The sequence below is a fragment of the Chiloscyllium plagiosum genome, unplaced genomic scaffold, assembly GCF_037043375.1.
Source record: "Chiloscyllium plagiosum isolate Xiang-an unplaced genomic scaffold, Cpla_swu_hap1 HiC_scaffold_39, whole genome shotgun sequence".
Taxonomy (NCBI): Eukaryota; Metazoa; Chordata; class Chondrichthyes; order Orectolobiformes; family Hemiscylliidae; genus Chiloscyllium; species Chiloscyllium plagiosum.
The window spans coordinates 25,378,810-25,399,037 of record NW_028270177.1 but is presented as its reverse complement, the minus strand read 5'-3'; the positions used below and the strand labels follow the sequence as shown (position 1 = coordinate 25,399,037).

The 20,228-nt window shown below is 38.4% G+C and overlaps 1 protein-coding gene across 6 annotated transcripts in view; it reads left to right on the top strand.

Moving 5' to 3' along the window:
- The window catches only part of unc13c (unc-13 homolog C (C. elegans)), a 582,280-nt gene that overhangs the window by 206,775 nt on the left and 355,277 nt on the right, over positions 1 to 20,228 (top strand). For 2 of the 6 annotated variants that reach the window (XM_043677514.2, XM_043677512.2), the window contains exons 1-2: positions 2,137 to 2,771; positions 13,715 to 17,000. The exons of 3 other annotated variants lie outside the window; for them this stretch is intronic. In XM_043677514.2, the coding sequence (XP_043533449.2) occupies positions 14,000 to 17,000 (3,001 nt within the window). In that variant the 5' untranslated portion in view covers positions 2,137 to 2,771; positions 13,715 to 13,999. Of the gene's footprint in view, positions 1 to 2,136; positions 2,772 to 2,935; positions 2,974 to 13,714; positions 17,001 to 20,228 lie in introns of those variants that run through there. One more of the 6 variants, XM_087981431.1, reaches the window with a different exon arrangement.

Sequence of the window (20,228 nt, the reverse complement as noted above, 5' to 3'; positions counted from 1 at the left end):
TTAGTGTGATTGATTGATACTTGGTTGTCTATATAAAAGAACTGTGGAAAGCAGTATAATTGGTGGAACAGTCTCAAATGACTAAATGGTTTTGCTGTTCCTCACAGTGAGTCCTTTCAGGTCTCTGTAGTAATTTTGAAAATTATAATTTCTCTTCAATGACTGTGTTTGATATATAGACTGAATTACAGACATGATTTGAATTGATGTCCCCTGTAGTGTTCTATATCACACATTTAATAAAGCAAGTGAAATTCAGCTTTCTTTCAGTAATTAATTTTATTGCTGAGCAAACTTTTTTATGTGGGCAATATGTGGTTCTCAATATATCCACATAAAATTACAGTAGCTCCCAGCAGAATATTTCATTCTTCAAGAAATCCTGATTGAATAGATCATATTTATGATGATGCTTTTTGCAACTTAGTTGCTTGACACTGCAGTTCATAAACTACTTAAATTACATAAGAGATGAATACTATTATGTACTGTGCATAACTGTACACAGGAAGTCAGATTTCTGCATTTTGATTAACCCTTTAAATGATGAAGCACAGTGAATGATTAAGTACAATTAGTGTAAACTTGTCTGAATTCTGTCATGATATTAGCAGCTTTAGGAATCTTATTTCATTAGATTTTCTGGAAAATAATGTTACTGATAATACATGCTGATATTAATGTGCAAATCAGCTGGCAATGCAGGCATTGCAATTGTCCAGAGCTTGCTGGTCAATTTATGCCTCTTTGCCACTTAACGTTGGACAGGTGGCACCTCTTAGCTTCTGCCATTACCTTTAGAAAATTGCTGGATTTGCTCATTAATTGCCCCTTAATATTATCAGAGAAAATTAAGTCTAGCAACCAAGAGTGTAAGTATCTGTTTTTTAAAATGCAATGTTCATGCAGTGACTTTCAACTTGTAGGAAAAAAATGTGTTCAATCTCATTTCTAGAAGTAGTCAATTGTTTGTAGAGGTTTTAAAAATCTCAAATTAAATGTTGTTTTCTCAAGTTCCTTTCTGTCACACTAATGTTCTAATTCAGTCCAATGTTCTCTTTGTCTATCTATACTCCCAGTTGACTTGAATTCTCTTTCTACTCCGATTTTACTGTTCCTTCCTCAATCGTTAAATCTTATTGTTTCAGTATTGCTCCTGGGTGATCGTTGTCATCCTTGTCATTGGCGCTATCAGTGCTCACTTGCAACCGGTTTCAGTTCAAAATATGTTTCTGAGCTAAAAGGACCAAAGGAAACTAATGGCGTGCACCATGAGTTGTCAACAATGTCTCACTCTTTAAAAAAACACGTGGTGCTGCAGACAAATTCTGCAGCAAGATGATTTAATTTAAAACCTGCAGAAACTGTTATTAGAACAATTATATTCATTTGGAATGAATTATTGTAAACTTACTCATTTGAATTCCACATCATAATAAGAGTATACAAGACAGAACTTCTGGCGTCAGCAAAGTGCTGCTGAGTGTTTGGAGAGTGAGATTCCAGACAGTTCTTTGGACAATTTATACACGGAAAGTTTTTTTTGAAACACAGCATCTCTGTAAATCCTTGTTATTGCAGTTTCTAAAATGCAATGCATTAGATATTCATTAATTTTCCTGAATCCTCTCCAACATAATTAAGAAGTAGTTATTTTCAAATAATTATGTATAAGTGGATACTTCATTCGGGCATGTTTTAATTCCTTAATTACTGGTTTACAGCATTGTTGGGAAAAGAAACTGGAAGCTGTGATTCTCTTGTTGAATTACATGATATTAGTAAGCTGCATCTTATTGTGTTGTGCTCATCCTTTAATTGTTTATATTGGACAAATAGTTGGGTCGAAATTACATTGGAATAAACTGCAAGAATTTTACATTTTATTATATGTTGGAGCAATCATCAGATCAGGTAACAAAGTAATAATCTGCTATACACTGCACCCTATTATACAAAATGGTTATGTGGTTGCTGCAATAGGTCACGTTGAGCTGATAAATGAAAGGTCAGGTACAGCACAATCCTGGCAAACAGATTTCCTCACCAAGCCTAAGGGAGAGCTTCGCACTGTTATCAGTATTGCAGCAAGCAATGCATCTGCTGTCGGCTGTGGGTCTGTGACAATGTTGCATGTGTAATATCTGTGTGCAGGGTTTGTTTTTCTTATGTGGTGAGCTCATTTCACACTGTCTCCAAGCAGGAAGACACGTTACCAGAGGGGAGAGAGACTGGTGGCCGTGCCATTCAGAATGTGGGCAGAAGAGTATAAAGCTGTGGCACAAAGGAGGTTGCTATGTGAAGTTGAAGCTGATGCACACGATGATAGGATTGTCAGGCTGGTGTGGCTGAGGAGAGCCGTGCAATTCAATAGTTGTCAGGGACACCGACTCTTAATCTCGTGCTAAAGCTACGCCAAAGCAGCGTGAAAGGAAGCGGAGGGGAAGATTATGCTTCAGGTGATGTTTGGGAACAGTGACGGCAATTTACTACATGTAGCAAGTTGTAAAGATGCAGTTAATGCTGCTTAGGGAAACCACTGGAATTCAGAGGAACAGCTAACATTGCAGGGTACCAGTATGCCTGATCGCACTTGAGTTGAAGCACTGTGGATCGGCTCTACCGTCTGTTGTAGCATTTCCTTTTTCATTAAGCATGGGAGATCAAACGTGTGCTCTTTGCTTTGTATTTCTGCACTGAAGGAAAAATTCTCATATATTCCTTTGTTTGCTGGGTATTTTATTCATGATTACAAATCTGGAAAAATACAGGTATGACTCTTTCAGTTTCTTCTGCATCCATAATGTATAAATTACTTAATTTTTAGATGTATTTCTTCACAACTGGTTTCAAAGTGCTTCAATCAATCTGCTTGACACAACTTAATACTATTAAAGATGCTCAGTCTTGTCTTTTGTTCTGCTTAAATCAATAGTAGCATCAACTGTTGTACCCAAATCGTGGACTGCTAATGTAAGTAAATCTCATTTGATACCTCAGAGCTTTAAATATAATGTATGTTACAGTTTTAGTGTCGGGGCTGTAAGATTGTAGTTCAGTGCATAGCTGAAGAACACATTAATTTCTTGATTGCCACCATGTTGGTGTTACATTTTTGCTGTGTAATTCAGCAATTTTAAGTGAATTCACAACTAGGCATGCAAACGTTGTGTTACATCTGTTTTATGCATTCCCGTGTCCTGATTAATCTTTCAGCATGAACAGCCTGCAACATTGCCACGGACAGGCAGCCTGTTTAAAATGTATGCTGGATTTTTTTTTAACTACTATTCAGATAGCTCGACAGTTGTTCATGCAGTTGGTACCTGCACTTTCTGCTTAGTACCGAGGGCTTCCTATTTTTGCATCTGAAAGTAATTTTAATTATTGTTCTGTCATTCCGATGCTCTTTTTTTATAGAAGGTTTAAACATAACAACATGCCATGTGAGCTATATCATGTAAATCAAGACACAGCTTCATGATCCCCTCAAGTCTTTATGCAAAATAACACCTTCATTTCATGCCTGTCGAGCTTCTTGTGAAGTTTAAGAACTAATATCTGGTCTGAGGTAGAGTTTACATTTGGACTGTTAAACCTTGCATACCCAAGGAATGCCAAAATCCTGTATCTTGCATTATTTGAGCAAGGAAAATGATAAATCCATTTTAATACATGTTTATACAAGATCTTTTCCGTCTGACAATTGACGTGACCTTCCTAAATTGATGGACCTTCCATAATTTAGAAGGATTGATCAACTCTGTTTTTAGACAGTCTTGGGTCTCGGGCTGGAGTGCTGCTGTATTAACTGCTGGACAAAGTTCCTCCTATTCTATGTTATAAGTGCTAGAGTATGAACTTTGTGTGATTAAGTTGATAGTTTACGATTTTTCCCTCTCAACTTAAAAAAAGTGTTTTTTTTAACAAATCCTGTCAGGCTGAGTTGATGATGGAATGATGTCACTTTCTCAGCACCCTTTTACCTTTCTTTGCAAACTTTGGAATTTGCCAGCTGAAGAAAAAAAGACAATGTTTACACACTTGTTTAATGAATATTATCATGGTAAAGCACATCAAATTAATTCATTGTAGTGTTTAAATCAGTAAAGCTTCCATGTTGAAGAAAAATGCACAGACAAATTGTCAACTTTAGAGAGAGAGAATGGACCGCCCATCTTGTTATGAAACTTAATGAAACTGCTCCTTTGAAATCAGTAGAATGAAAACCAAGTGGATTCTCTAAAGAGATTCTCTAATTAGCTCCATGAGCAAATAGTCGAGGCAATAAAGATGAAAATCTGGCTCCAGTGACAACTTTACTGTTTTGACAGGTGAAAGAAGTGAAGGCAAGTCATTGTTAGGCAACGTGTATAGCATTTACTTTAGGTGTGCTTCCTATATTTCCACCAATAATAATTTCTACTGTGACTTAACTGCATCATTGAACATGGATCTCCAAGAGTTCAAATTCAGTTCACAGCATGTTGAGAATTAAACAGCCCTATTTTTCAATATCTAACAGTTATAGCAAGACACTCTGGCAGCAGCTCAGATCACAAACTGTTTCTTTATATAAGCCTTCGTTCATGGAGATGTGTGTTGGAAGTGGGTAACACTTGGATGTTGGCTTGTGAACAAGTATGTTGCAGAAAATCATTTTAACCATACTCATCCCACTCATTGGGATCTTATCTCCATGCAGTTTCTTCACTTGAAATGGTGGTTACGTCTAAAGAGGTTAAACCTTTCAGAATGAACTCGGCAACAATGTTATCCTGTTCTTGACTGGCCGGATATGTGTTCCTGACAACCCAAGCTGGTATGGCTGTCAGGTTTGGATCTAAGCAGCCAAAGCTCTTGTGGCAATTGTACAGCTTCTGCCAGCCTTGGGAATGGCCTGCAGCCAAACAGCAGCTTGGTGTGGGCGTTAGCATGGGCATTTCATGTGCATGCCAGAAGCATGCAGTGTAGGCATTTTTGATGTTAGTCAACATCGAATGCTGATTTGATGCCAGACCCACCATTATGGAGCTTGCCGCTCTTGGTAACACCCTCCCCTCCCCCTTTAAACATTTACAGCAGTACAATTTAAAGACACCATCAACAACTTGTAGGTTAGTCGCTTATTAGTTTCCAAGTAGACTGTTTGAGTTTGTGAATTGAGTTAATGCTGGATTCTGAGCACGCCATTCCCCTCTGAATCACGAGGACTATAGTAACACTCTGCATGGGAATCACAGAATCCATTCGGCCCATTGAACCTACACTGATCCTCTGAGGAGCATCCCATCCTATCCCCCTAACCCTGCATTTACCATTGTCTGGACCTCCCTGGGTATTACAGGCAGGGCCAATCCACCTAACATGTACATCTTTGGACTATGGGAGGAAACCGGTGCACTTTGAGGAAACCCACGCTGAGATGGGAGAATGTGCAAACTCCACACCGAAAGTCTCCCAACACTGGAATCAAATTCAGGTCCCTGGTGCTGTGAGGCAGCAGTGATAATTACTCAGCCAGCATGCTGCCTAAAGTTAAGGACAACTAGGTTACAGTACAGGTCAGAGATGATGCAGTGGTAACAAAGAAGCAAAGCCATCAGCAGAAGAAGGGAAGGAAGGCAAGAAGGACTCCCAAGGGGCAGCTTAACTCATCTAGGTTTCTTTCAGGACACTTTTCCCCATTGCAGGCTCAGTGTGTTGTGTGTCTGTGATTCACCAAGGAGGTCGAACCAAACTCTGCAGTCTCTTGGCAGCAGATCTTCAGCTGCTGAGGAGAGCTAACGTCCTGCAGTTCATCTTCCATTTGCAGTATCAAAGTATGGTAGATATTCTGTATGCGAAGAGAGGGAACTTGTCGACTTTTCTCTGAACCAGGAGAAGCAGGAGGAGTGTGCACATGTCTGCTAGGAAGGATGCACACAGTGCCTTTGTCTCTCCACCTGAGGCTTAGGCAGGGGCACCTCCCAACCATGACACATAATGAAACCACAAATGTTGCCACTCACATTGGGTGTGTGACCATGTGCAGCATATTCTGTCGGCGAGTGCCTACATTTCTGGTAGAGTCACAATATATTCGTCACGCATCAGTCTGTTGTTCCAATTGCCTTTCTTCTACCGGATGTGAGTCGAAAATCGTTTCTAGGCGATGAGGGCTATCCACTCTACATCTAGCCAATGACTCTCCTCCACAGTCCAAATACCAGTACTCAGATATCTGAGTTATGCTCAGACAATGAATGCCATTTACCAAGTAATTGGGAAGTTGAAACAATGCTGCCTCAACCACTCAGGAGGAGTGTACCCCTTCTCACTGGAACAAGTATTTCAGTCCTTGGTGGTCTGTTTCAACCACTGTCATATTATGTCAGACTGTCTGTGTCAAACTGCCTTCAAGAGATAGTATCACTGTATCATTGTATGTGACCTGAGGGTGTATGGATCTCATACTCCATCTACAATGGATAATTTGAAACATGACTCTCCACTGAAAGCATGCTCCAAAAACATAATACTCTATTGCATTTGAATAGCTTGTTATTAGCCCAGACACTTATGTGCCTGAGCAATGTAATATTTATACATAATTTGTTGTAATAAATATCAGTTGGATTCTTTAATACTACAATAACCACAGTTTCTTAAGTTACAGGAGATGACATAGGCATTGTCACACCAGGTAAAACACTTTGCTGGGAACAAACTCTCGCAAATCACCTCAACAAAGAGCAATAACACAGCACAGGAACAGGCCCTTAGCCCTCCAAGTCTGAGCCGACACATTTTGCCCTTCTGTATTAAAACTGTCTTCACTTACAGGAGCCGTATCTCTCTGTTCCCTTCCTATTCATGGATTCAGCCAGGTGCTTCTTGAATGCAGTGATTGTGTGTTCTTCAACCACCTCCTCGGGCAGCGCGTTCCACACCTTTTGTGTGAAAAATGTGCCTCACACATCTCTTTTAATCCCCCTTCACACCTTGAACCTGTGTTCCCTGGTAAATGACCCCTCCATCCTGGGAAAAAGCTTCATACTTTTCATTCTATCCATACCATTCACAATCTTATGAACTTCTCTCAACCTAGTCACTGTGAGGACCCAGCTCTTGCCATTGTGATTTGAGTACCACCTCCGGAAAAGGAGGAAGAAAAGAAGAAAGCGGTTGTCATTCCGTACGGAGTGTTTGTGAGCACATCATTCAATGTGAATTAAACATGAGATCCCCGTTTTTCACCAGTTACAGCCCATCACAAAATCCTCTTGGTCATAATCTTGGAATAAAAGCTGCCACAAATGAAATGGCCATGCAAGCTACTGAAATGTGTATCTAATTGCAACAAATGGTGTCTAGGGATGGGCAATAAATGTCAGCCTAGCCAACGACACCCAAATACCTGTGAATAAATTAAAAATAATAGCTCTTTCTGTTCCAACTTACCTAGCACCTCTTTTATATGAAAGCAAAGTACTGCGGATGTTGGAAATCTGAAATTTAAAAAAAAAACACAGGCATAGGATTCCATTATAGTCCTAAACTGACTCCTCTAAAGGATAACCTGTACGACCCCTCTCTCCATAAAACCACAGAACATAGGAGCAATGAAGGGCCATTCACCCATCAGGTCTGTTCCACCATGCCATGAGACTTAACGATCCAACCTCTATCGCTCTTTTGGTGAAGAATTTCACAAAGGTGTTGATTTTTACCTATTGCATGAGGGGAGCAGGGTCTGATGTCGGGAGAAGGTTGAGGTGGTGGGAATTGTTTAAATTGCAAGGTTTAACAACAATAAACGAGCCTACCCCACCGTTGAAGATTTTAATCTGCATGTCAACAATCACATTTCAAAGATCAGTCAGGACACACACACCAATGGGAAAAAAAACAAAAGGATTTACAGGGGCCAAATAACTGTTAACACTCAGTCCCAGCTCCACAGAAACCGTTGCTCCTTTGGATCTTGCAGTCCCAGAATCTTGCCCTGTACTCCCACTGGGTGTTGTGACCCACTGAGTGGAAACTGCCCTGGCACAAAAGTAAAATGGCTGGAATGGGACCGGGGAAGCAAGAGGTTCCACCATCTGAAGATTGTGAATGATAACAGCTAGGAGGATGGCCATGAAATAGATTGGAGCTGTAGGGTTATAGGTGGTGAAGTACCATCATTCTTATGCAGGTTGTCAGTGGTTATCATTTCACGAATGTCCTGCACCGTCTTCTCCCTGAAGATGAACATCTGCAGCTTTGTCTGCACTCCACTGTTCAGCTTCTGCTGTTGTCACCTAGAGTCAGTCACCAGGTACCGCAAGAAGGAGCGAAATGCATCAATCAGTGTGATGCTAAACTGCTTGCATGTTATGCCTGTTACAGGTCAACAGCAGGCAGGACATATATGCTGGGAGATGTACATTTTAGGGCAGAGTATATGGAGGCTGTGCCAAAAATGTAAGGCATATTGTATGAGGAGTCTATCTGATTGGGTATTTTTCCCTGATGTGGCAATGCTGGGCATGGAAATTGTGGTATTGAATTATTTACTACAACTAACTATGATGTGCAAGCATTACATTCCTCAAGCACATAAGGGTCTTGTCTAATATTAAGATATTCAGAGGGGCACACTTCCAGTTGAGTATCATGCTTCAAGTGATCTGAGCTAAGAAGAAATATGAGGCCTTTTTCATCTGAGGTCTCATGCTACTGTGCAATGATGATACATTGATTGTGTCTCTTTAATGATTTACTGACATACTGGTGGTGTGACACAACACAATAACATGTACCAAGACTGATAGAGTTTGCTGCATAATCAATGATGAATGGAGCAGTGTGTTCGGCTTGTAGCATCTGAAGATGCTTTCACCTACCTTGGCCACTAATGAGAAGTCATTAGACTTCTTTTTGAGCTACATCCAGGTTCTTGGGATCAGATTGGAGGCATTTGCCATATTGCCTATTTCTCTCGCTGACTTCTCAACTCTTGTGTGCTTCCTAACTCACTGAAGGAAAACAATTTCTCTCTTTTTTTTTATTCTTTCTCTTTATCTCTGCCTGACTCCCCGTGTGCATCTCTTGCACAAAGATCTCCAACAACCTTGAAACAGACTCTTTGGCTTGTTGTATCATCTTTCTACTTTCTCCCCAGTCTTTAGCTCTTGCAACCTGCTTCATCCCATGCAGCTACTGGAGTAACCTTGTCTTTAAGAGTTGCAGTCTAGTACTAAGTAGTGATTCAACCCCTGAGATATGCTACCTCATACCTGAACTTAAGAAACTACAGGTGGACTGACAATTCTATTAACTGCATGTGTAGAATTAAATTTAAGTTTACATTGGAAATTAAATTCTTGATGACAGTAAGCCAAAACATTCTTAATACAGTATGCAGGCTCAGTCTGTTTATGGTGGTTTGCTTTGATTATGTGCCTTTTCAGATCAAAATTATTTTTGATAAACACTTTATTAGAAGAGGAACAAATCTCAATGTTGTTGAAAATTGACAGACAGTAGTACATTTTGATAGGTAGGATAGAATTTGTTTTCATAGATTGAATTCTTATTTAACAACACTTTACACAAATTTAAAGTAGCTAAATTGTTTTAAACCATGCATGGACTCGAAGAAACAAACTTGTATCATGCTTTATTTAAAAAAAAGATATGCTTATAATTTAATGTTTTAACATTGTTAAGTTTTCCTGGTGTTGCAAAAAATAAAAGAATTGTCCCAGGAATTGAAGTGTCTCTCAATTGAGACAGGTGAATAAAATTAAAGTACTATTTAATTTTACCCATTGATAACCCTTCAGTGGTTAGAGTAGTGATGAGGTGGTCATTTCAGTTTGAAGCATATCTTAGTACACCCGAGTTTGCCCTGCAATAATGTACTGTATTACTTGAAATCATTAGAAATAAGTTCCCACAAAACCTGCAGAAAATCCTACCAATTCATACTGCAATTAATATTTATGAAAATCAAGATGTCACAGGCTTCAGTAATTTGCAAAGGTTACTATTTTCTGCGTAGCTTCTTCATTCTTCTAGAACATAGATATAATAACGGAGATTCTGACATTATTGGGTTGGACCTTCATTGCTCTGTAGACATTTTGAAGAAAGGCTCCACATGTTGAAAACGCTCACATATGCTTTGTGAGAGTGGTCTGGTCTTGAAGCATTGGACTGTCCACCCCCCCCCCCCCCCCCCCCCCCCCCCCCCCCCCACCCCTACTCCCACATACCTCCCTCACACACCTCCCTTGCCAGGTTACACCTTTGATAGGATCATCTTACTCTCAAACCCATGCTTAGTTATGAATTTAGCCAATGCTGTGGGATGATGCTGTTAAAGAAGTTGTTAAGACCAGGTTTGGAGCAATGAAAAAACATCAGTCAGTTATACAGCAGCATTAGCAGCCTTGAAAGAAGTCTGTTGTTCATGCAGTTTTACTACGGAGGTTAACATGGCACAACAAAGTAATAACAGTATATTTCTTAAAGACTTGATACATAAACACCATCATGTCAAGTATGACCATGACACATTCCTTCCCTTTTTATCAAAACATTAGTGGCATCATCTTAGCATTTACACATTTCCCCACACACAATCATCTTCATTTCATGCAATTTTGCACAATTACCAGTTAAACAGTTCAGTGAAGTGTGACTTTTTATTAATCTCATATGGCTCTGAGTAAAAGGATGTAGTGTTCTGAAACTTGAATGATATCTCTAAAGAAAATAATTATATTTTACATGTGATTTTTATCAGCTGTGTTTTCTGTGACACTGAAGAAGTTATTATGTATTCTAGCTAATAAAATGGACTTGAATCCTTTGCTAATGTTGATGTTTAAGCAGCAGGTTCAATTCTAGGGTTAATGTGCTGCTGTGTAGTGAAGAGACCCAACTTGGAACATTGCATTTTACCATTATGAAAAAGACTGCCCTCTCTTGCAAGGTGTTCTATGGAAACAGACATTTCTACAGAAAGACATAGAGTATATGACTCATAATAGGGTTTTTAAAAGATAAAAGCATAACATTTTTTTCAACCTAGATTTAGGAGGAACTGGCTGAACATTGCTCTCATTTGTGTTTAGACTAATTCTTTTTTTTTTGGAGGTGTTTTGTCTCTGTAAAAAGATTCTTGTAATCTTGCTGTTCTGTTTATTTTTAGTATAATTAACCTGACCACATCAATGTGAGTTCTAGCAGTTGTCAATAGTTAGGACCAAGATAGCTTAAATATTTTCAGAGGCAGGGACACAACTACTGTCCAACTGAGATTGTTTGTTCAACAGAAAGTAAATTGGATTACATCCAAAATGTACCCAAGTTAGATCCTGGGACTTTGAGGCATACTTGATCAATGATCTTGACTTTGATGCTATTATTCAGCTGGTATTAAAATAGGGCCCACAACTTTAGTAAATTATCATCACCTACATCAATGTTGAGTACTAATATAAAGGAGGAAACAAGAAAATGAAAGCTTTTAAAGATCCTTTGTAAGGAATGAGAAGTTGAGAACTTATAAATTAAATGTGATGGAAAAAATAACATTAAAACATGAATTGTTTGAGTTCATTGTGTTTTTAAATGTTTACCTCTCCACTAGTTATTTAAATTGCATTTTCATGGGAACGTTAATGTTTGTTTTAGTGATGTTATGAAAACGTACAAAAGTAGTGAGCTCAAGAAGTTGCTCGATGATTTAACAGATTCTACCCATGATGCACCTTTAGCATTTTGTGTGGTAATTTGAAGTGTCAAAGTTTGTACTTCCATGAATCGAATAGTTTATTTTTATTTTCTGTCAAAAGTGAAAATAAGACACATTGAGAATATTTCCCCTTGCAACTCTGAGATTGCTAAACAATGAGTAATACAACTTTTTGATAAATCTTCTCTTGTGAGGCTAACAGTAACTTAAAACTGACTACAAATTCATCCTTCAGATAATAAACAAAAGTGACACTGCGTGGAGAGGAGCTAAGCACTCATTTTAGTTTGGCAATGGAAAAACATAACTACATACAACAGTGAAACAGATTTCAAAGTAAATAAACAGATTAAAATATTAGCACTTTACAGATTCTTTTGGGTTGCTGGGGCAGAGGAACTGCGATGTTTCTTTGAATTGGTAAAGGTGTGAGTTTGAAATGTGAGACACTGGTCTGGATTTCCATGGAATTGGGGACACTTTTGTGAAGGGGTGAAAATGGCAGTCAAGATCAGATTCTGGGATTTCTGGCCACATACTTGAGTTTTCTGATTTTCAGTGCTGATTTAAGGGCCCAGGCTGGTTTGGCTCATAAGTTCACAGCCTCCATCCTTGACCTGGCTGGCTCCATTGCAGGGACAGACACCTGCTAGTCCTCCATAACTTTAATGGTGTTGGGCCAACTTTAAAGGATTTGTGGTGCATGACACCGAGAGATATCATGAATCATAGTCTGGGTGAGGCACCTTTTAAAAAAGTAAAAAAGCCAATGCTCCTCATGCTAAACTATGGTCTCCCACACAGCACCCATCACCCTCATATACTCTATGCTATGATAGATTCTCCACTGTATAGAAACAAACGACCCTATGGTAACACTAAGGTTTTTAGAAAAGTAATTAATTCACAATATTCTACCTTTTAAACAAAATCATTTCAGTACAGGTCAATAAAATGGTCAATTATCCAGATCCTTAAATCGTCAATAGCCAAAACTGCAAGCACTTGAAACCTCTTTTTCTTGTCTCTCTGAACTTTGTGAAATTGACAAAAGAGTTTTGAGAGACAGAGCTGTCAATCAAGCAATTGTTTCCCGGGGATTCAGCTATTTCAACAATTTAATGGATGTCTGAGTTCTCAGTCCAGAATGCATATGGAGGTTCAACTATTCTCTTGAAACCAGCAGGCTGAGCTGGGAATTTCCATATCCCTGCTTCCCCTCTCACTGATGAAAATTCTTCCACTAATTTAGAATGCTGAAACTGAGAACTTTCAGAAGCATGTAGTTTATCTAAATTTAGGTTGTTTGTTTAGCTCCCCCACACTGTTTATCTTTGTAATTCTTCATAGCTAGTATCTTCATATAGTATTCTTAATGTCCGCTGTTCAAATGAAGAAATTCAGACAATATCGGAGCCCCTTGCAATTCATTCTGATTGTCCTTGTCAAAGCACTATTGGCAAACTATGTTAAGTATAAATATAAAACTACAATGAATGAAGTATATATGAAATCTATTATAATGCATTCTTCGTTTCAAAAGAAGAATTGCTGTGTTGAATGAGTCAAATTCTCGTGAATAATTTTAGAAAAGTGGCCTGTGCATAGTGATGACAAAATTTGTTGGAAAAAAATGAATAGAGTGAAGATGTAAGAATAAAAAAAAATGCAATGCTACATGCTCAGTTTTCCTACTACATACAACTGGAGCGTTTATAATAAAAAATGGAACTGAAGTGTACTATTTTCTCAGTTAAATTGCATTAGTTTCACAAAGAACAAGTAGTTTTGAGATGAGACTGTTACTGCAATATTTGACCACAAAAAGCATTTTAATATGTTTATGTATGTTTGTATTTTAGTAGCCATAGCTAGTTAATTGTTTGCTAGCATTGTATGTTGATGTTCGCTTTGAATGCTAAAACGACGTCGTTGAAAATTCTGAGTTGTTCAATGCTAACACCTTCTTTTCTGTAACAGAGGCAGACATGGGATCTCCACCCTGTTCGGCGCTGTTGCCCTTTCCCCAGGACTTTTAGCTGCATCTGATACAAATTCATTGTGATTGCGTTCTGACAATTATCTGCATTAATCTTTCACATTCTATAAATGCTGTCTTCTTGCTAAGAACTAGGACATATGGTTTGATGCTGTTGATGTGTCTTTTGCTGAAAGTGACACACTCACTCTGAGAAATGTATGGCTGGCTTGATTGCAACTGCCCTGGTTTTTGACCGGAATCAGTGATACTTGTTGCCTTTCCCTATGATTTCTTCCTTTTTGAAGAATCTACTCCAGGTCTACCTTTTAAAGTTTTACAAAGGAATGTTTACTAAGAAACCAGCAAATACGACAAGGAAAAAAGAGAGTAATCTAGATAAGAAAGTACAAAAACACCTGCAAGCTAATTCGGCACGAAATCAAAAATTCTCAACAAATCTGAAAACCACTGTCAAAAGAATAGCTAAGTGTCAATCCGCCCATAACTTATCTGTTGAAGACGAGGAAGGAAAAACAGAATATTCACTTTCTCCTACATTGAGTTACAGAGTGGCTATAGCGAACGGGCTGAAAAAGAATATTAGCTCATCAAATAATGACAATTTGTGTCCAGAGTTGTGGTCTGTTGATAGTGGCACCTCTGAGTTATTGAACGAAATAAGTGCTTCGCAGAAAATAAAAGATCATAAGTCGCACACGATGCCGGTAAGGAGAAATAGGAAGAGTGTCAGCAGCCTAGCTGCATCTGATGGGAGCTCAGATCAAGATCGGACATTATTGAGACTTGGTGCATTGCGTAAGCTTCGCAAGTGGAAGAAAAGTCAAGAGTGTATTTCCTCAGATACGGAAATGAGCACATGGAAGAAATCTCTTGGTTTTCGAAGCAAATCCCTGGACAGAACTGGACGTCTGCAGCAAAAGAGCGGACTAGAACCTGCATTCAGTTCCACTGGCTGCATTAGTCAAACTCATGATGTCATGGAAATGATCTTTAAGGAGCTTCAGGGGATAAGCCAAATAGAAACTGAGTTATGTGAGCTACGCGGACATGTCAATGCTCTGAAAGAGTCTATTGATGAAATTTCCAGTAGCGTGGAAGTGGTGCAAACGGAAATTGAACAATTGCGCTCAGGATTTGTGCAGTCCAGAAGAGAAACCAGAGATATACATGATTATATAAGACAACTGAACTATCAAGGAAATAATGTAAGTCTACGATTTATTAACGTGCCTGAAGAATTGCATGAAAACACAGAAAACATAATTTATGGAATTATAGAAGAGAAACTAGGACTTACAGATGCACAAAAAACTGTTCAGATTGAACTTGTGCACAGACTAGGGCAACAAAGAGACTGCGCCAATGCCAAGCCTCGTCCCATTCTTGTATATTTTGACAGTCCCCAAAACAGGGATTTAATTCTTAAAAAATGTTACAAGTTGAAAGGCTCAGGCATTGGAATTTCTACAGAGATCTTTTCTGATCTGAAGGACAGAAAGGAATTTTCACTTCCATCAAAATCCCAGACATACGAAAGTATGAATATGAAGTTAGCAACCACAGAGGAGGAACCCAAAGGAGATGGGTTGACATCACCTGAATCGAGTGACAAAGATCAGGAGGAAGGCCATAACAATCACAGTTTTGAACTGAGTTCCAAAACGGTTTTTGAGAAAGTGTCCATTGCTTCAAAATTAGGCCCAGAATCTCACAACATTGTTAACATTGACAGAACTGTAGTTTGCAGCTCATATTCAGATTCAACACAGTTATGTACTGATGACAGCCTTCACTCGTCTCCATTTGAAGAGACCCAGAAACAGATGGAACCTTATTACAATGAAGTGGCTCCCTCGTGGCTCCAGAACGATTACACTTCGACCAAACTCAGCCGTTCAGAATCTGATTTTTCTAAACTCTGCCAGTCAATATCTTACTCTGAAGATTTTACGGACAATCAGTACTTCATCAGAGCTGATGGTGCCTCAGTTGTATCATCTTCAGAAAAAGATATTTGGTTAAGAGGTAAGGAAGAAGAAGCAGCTACCTGGGCTAACAATGTGGGTACTCAGCAGTATGACTATGAAGATCAACATTATATGGAACAAAATGAAGTAGAGAACATGGAGAACGCTGATAGTGGCATGAGCAATGGAATGCTTTGTGTTTCTGGTGATAGAAGTCATTACAGTGACTCACAGTTGTCTTTGCAAGGTGATCTTTCACCATGGAAAGAATGGCAACATTTAGAACAAGGCACAGACTCTGGTCTAGACACCTCACAGCATGTTTTTACATCCGAATTAAATAGCCCGTCTGAGCAAAATGTCTTGGACTATACGATGGACTTTGATGCAAATTACCAGGCTGTTGGCCAAGGATATGAAGAAGAAACGTTCGATACAACTCTTGACACCTCAGAATGTTCTGGTTTTGATAGGGAACCTCAAAATCAGTGGGAAAGCACATATGACCCCTATTGTGATTCATATCCTAGTGATAATTATCAGTATCAAAATAAATATTCGCTAAGATGTCGCAGTCAGAGTGAGCTTCCTAGTGACACTGATTCAATGGAGGTGCCAGCTAAATCCTGGCATAGCCGCCTGAGTATTGACCTCTCGGATACAGGATTCAGCTTCCAAAAATTTGGATCGTCACTTCAACGCGCTAAGTCTGCCTTAGAGGTTGTTTGGAATAAAATGGACTCCAGAAGTACCCAAAGTCTGAGTGAGGATGGAAAAAGAGGCAGTTTTATGGGACGGTTCAGGACTTTGTCTCAATCCACAGCAGATGAATCGTGCACTACCCTTGATTCAGACTTGTACTATGAACCCTATTATTACAGAGCTGAGGAAGATGAGGACAGTGAGCAGGCAGGGGAAAACGAAATGGATTATGTTGAGGTGATGGAGGAAGTGCTTGCAAAACTGGAAAATAAAACATTTCCCAAGTCAAGCGATGAGCAAATGTTGTCACCTGAGCGTCTGGAAGAATTTACAGCCCCAGATTTACAAGGAGACAGTTATGAGATCCCTTATGAGACAAGCAATGATGAAGAGATAGAATCCCCAGCTGTCATCTCAGCAGAACCCGAACAAGATGAACATCAGAGTGTATCAGGAGAATCTGAAAATCTAACCATCCCAGAGGAATGTCCTGAAGTTCCAAAAAAAGTCAAAATAAGACCCACATTCAAACAAGCTGCTTGCAAAGCATATAGACAACAAGTAGCAGAAATGGAAGAGAGGATTCTTTCTGCAGGTACCTGTACTAAATGTTTGGAAATAAATATAACACTTGTTGAAATGCAGAGGGGAACCTAACCAAAGTCAGAAGTTAAATATAATGTGCAATGTATTGGGTATCTAATCGCAAGATCTAGATTTGAATTTTTCTACTGAGTTCCTGAGTTAAGATACATGTGCACTGCTTATTGGTGTGCCCAGCATCCTGCTGGCAGTGGGAGAGAAAGGACTTCCCTTTGGATTTCAAGCTACAATTGAAGTTCAGGGTGAGAAGATGTGAGAGAAAGAGAAAGATAGGGTAACTTGCTGTTGACTGCCCACTGAAAGCCAAGGCCCCAGAAATTAGGCTTTAGCTTTAAAATTGAATAAATAAGATAGAAATGAACTCAGATTTTTGTTACTTTGTGAAATTCTGACTCTGTAGGTGGTTGTGTGCTTATATATTACAATATCACACAGAAATAGCAACTCCTGTTTATCCCATACGTTTTCTTTAACTTTTTGGATTTTCTATTCTTTTTGGATTTGTTGTACTGTGAAAGTGTTTCTGTCATCCAATGTTAATTGTGTGGAATGAACTACTTTTGTCAAAGAAGTAGGCGATAATTGTCACCCTGACTAACACTAACTCTTGATTATTTTCACTTGCATTCAAGACAATTTACAACGTTCAATTACAACACAAAGATTAATAGTTCATCTTTGCCATAAGTACTGCACTTAGACAAGGAAAGGGTCTCACTGATTTGTGTAGCACATACTCTATTGTAATTGGGTTTCAAATAATTAATGATTTGACGATTCTGGTAAAATGTTGTGAGCTCTACATCTCTTCTATTTTGTGTGGGAAATTGTACAAAACTTAACTATTTAAAGATTTGGATACTCAGTACATTAGAACTTAAAATCCAGCTTTAATGCAAGTATTTTGATCTGTTTACAATTTGTAAGAATATATTTATTTCTTGTTCCATTCTTTGCTGAGATACAAAAGCACCATTAATCCCTCTGTTGACGTCTTGGGTCCAGTCACCCTTCCTCAGAGCCTCAGTTGTACGGAAGGGCCACTGGACCTGAAACGTTAGCTCTGATTCCCCATCACAGATGCTGCCAGACTGGCTGAGCTTTTCCAGCAACTTCTGTTTTTTTTTGTTTTTGATTTACAGTATCCACAGTCCTTTTGGTTTTTATTAATCTCTGTGTATCTGTATTGGTAATGTCAGCCATTACTACAATGGGTACTTGATGAGAAATCTAATACTGTGCACTTTTACTCACAGTATATCTAACTTTTCAAAATGCCCTTCAGTTTCATTGCAATATTAGGTAGAAAGAGACTGAATAAAGTATCTTCTTCCTAAAATAATTTATTTGTACTTTGTACTTGAATTACATTTTGGCATTGCTCAAAGTTTCAGAGTAATAACTAGTTGGTCTGAAAGTTTGAGAAATAGATGGTTTACAGACCAGACCTTACCATTCAGCCTGTGAATACAGTAATTTGTAGTGAATTTACATTCTTATCTTTACCACCATTTGCTTAACTGAATAGATGTTTTGAAAAATCCAATTTTATTTTCATAAAGATTTACATTTAATCAGGGATAAAGAGGACATAGCACAGTTGGACTTTATTTTTGACAAATACCCTTGTAAATTGACCTCTTAACTCGTGAATGGGCAAAGCTATTTTACTAAATTGTTATGCTACAACTCAGCAGGAGAATCGAGGGTTACAGGGAAAACACAGGAAAGTGGACTTGAGGAATGACTGATCTGTCATGGTCCTATTGAATGGTGGAGCAGGCTTGAGGGGCTGAATGGCCTACTCTGTCCCTATTCCTTATCGTCCGAATGCACATGTCACTGCAGTTATATTGTATGTAAAGGTGAATTTCTTTGTAATCCACAATCACACAGTTTTGGCAGAAAACAAAACAACAGCATAATGAGATTTCTATGAAGTTAAAGTTCAAATTATTTTTTGTTTTATTCATTCATAGGATGTGACTAGCTGGGCCAGCATTTATAGCCCATTGCTAGAAAGTTGCAGGCAGTGATCTCAGGGTTCCATTTCCATCCATCCATGACTCACTTTTATTACTTTAACCATGTCTACCTAATTTAAATTTGTGATGCCTTTGCAACAGAAAAATATATTAGTTAGATTTGTTGTGTTAATCAAGTCTTTCTAAGCATTTATTGAAACAGGATGTATGTCAAATCCTATTGAAGTGTTTGTTCATTATCATTAAACTGAAAATCAAGGCACGTTAGTGTAATATTTTTCAGTGTTTGGTTGGAATGCATTATCTCACTTTCAACCACTGGCTACTTAGGGATATTTACTGGAAAACTTTAAGTGACCAACCTTTACTGTATTCTCTGATTGAATCAGTACAGTGGTGCACTCTAAGGTGGTGTAAGTTCTCTTCATTTTTATTTTCATGGTTACTTAACTGGTTTTTAAACAAAAAAGTGATGGTATTGTTTCCTCCTCAAATGTTTCTCACTCTTCTGTTGTAGATTAACTCATTCATCAGTCATGAGGTAAACATCTTTTCAATTTGTACTTGTACACTGACAGAGATATTACTTGAAATGCAATTGGTGATTGCTTCCATTATATAAGAATAGACCATTTAGTGCCTCAGATTGGTTCTTCAATTTTATTAGATCAAAGCTGATATGTACCTCAAATCTGGTCAGCTGTCTTTGATCCATGCGTCGTAATAACCTTGCCTAACAAAAACCTCTTTTTTGAAATTTTTGGTTGTTCCAGTACTCATAATTTTGTAGAGGAGAAAATTTCAGATTTCTACTATGCGCAATAAAAATGTCTTTCATGGCTTCACTCCTGAATAAAGCTATAATTTCTTGATTGTAACATTTTAATTTAACAGCCTGTTACAAATTCCAGTTTCCTCCAGAGTTATTTGAAGTTGGCAATTTCTGGAAGGCATGTTATTTATACTGGCCTGGTTTGGTACTGAACTTGCCACATAAGATAGCAAAGTATAGTCAGTCCTGCTGGATAGGTAATGCTGTTTTTATAGAATTGTTCAGTAGTGACATTGCTTTAAATGAGTCCTTTGAAAAATATCAAACATTGTAAGTCAAAAGTTTCTGCTAATTCCTTACAATTGTACGGAACACTGGTAATGCAAAGCAAAATGCTTCAATGTTGTTTTTATTATGTGCATATATATTTATTTCCCTTAGGATAAATACAAAACATCAATAG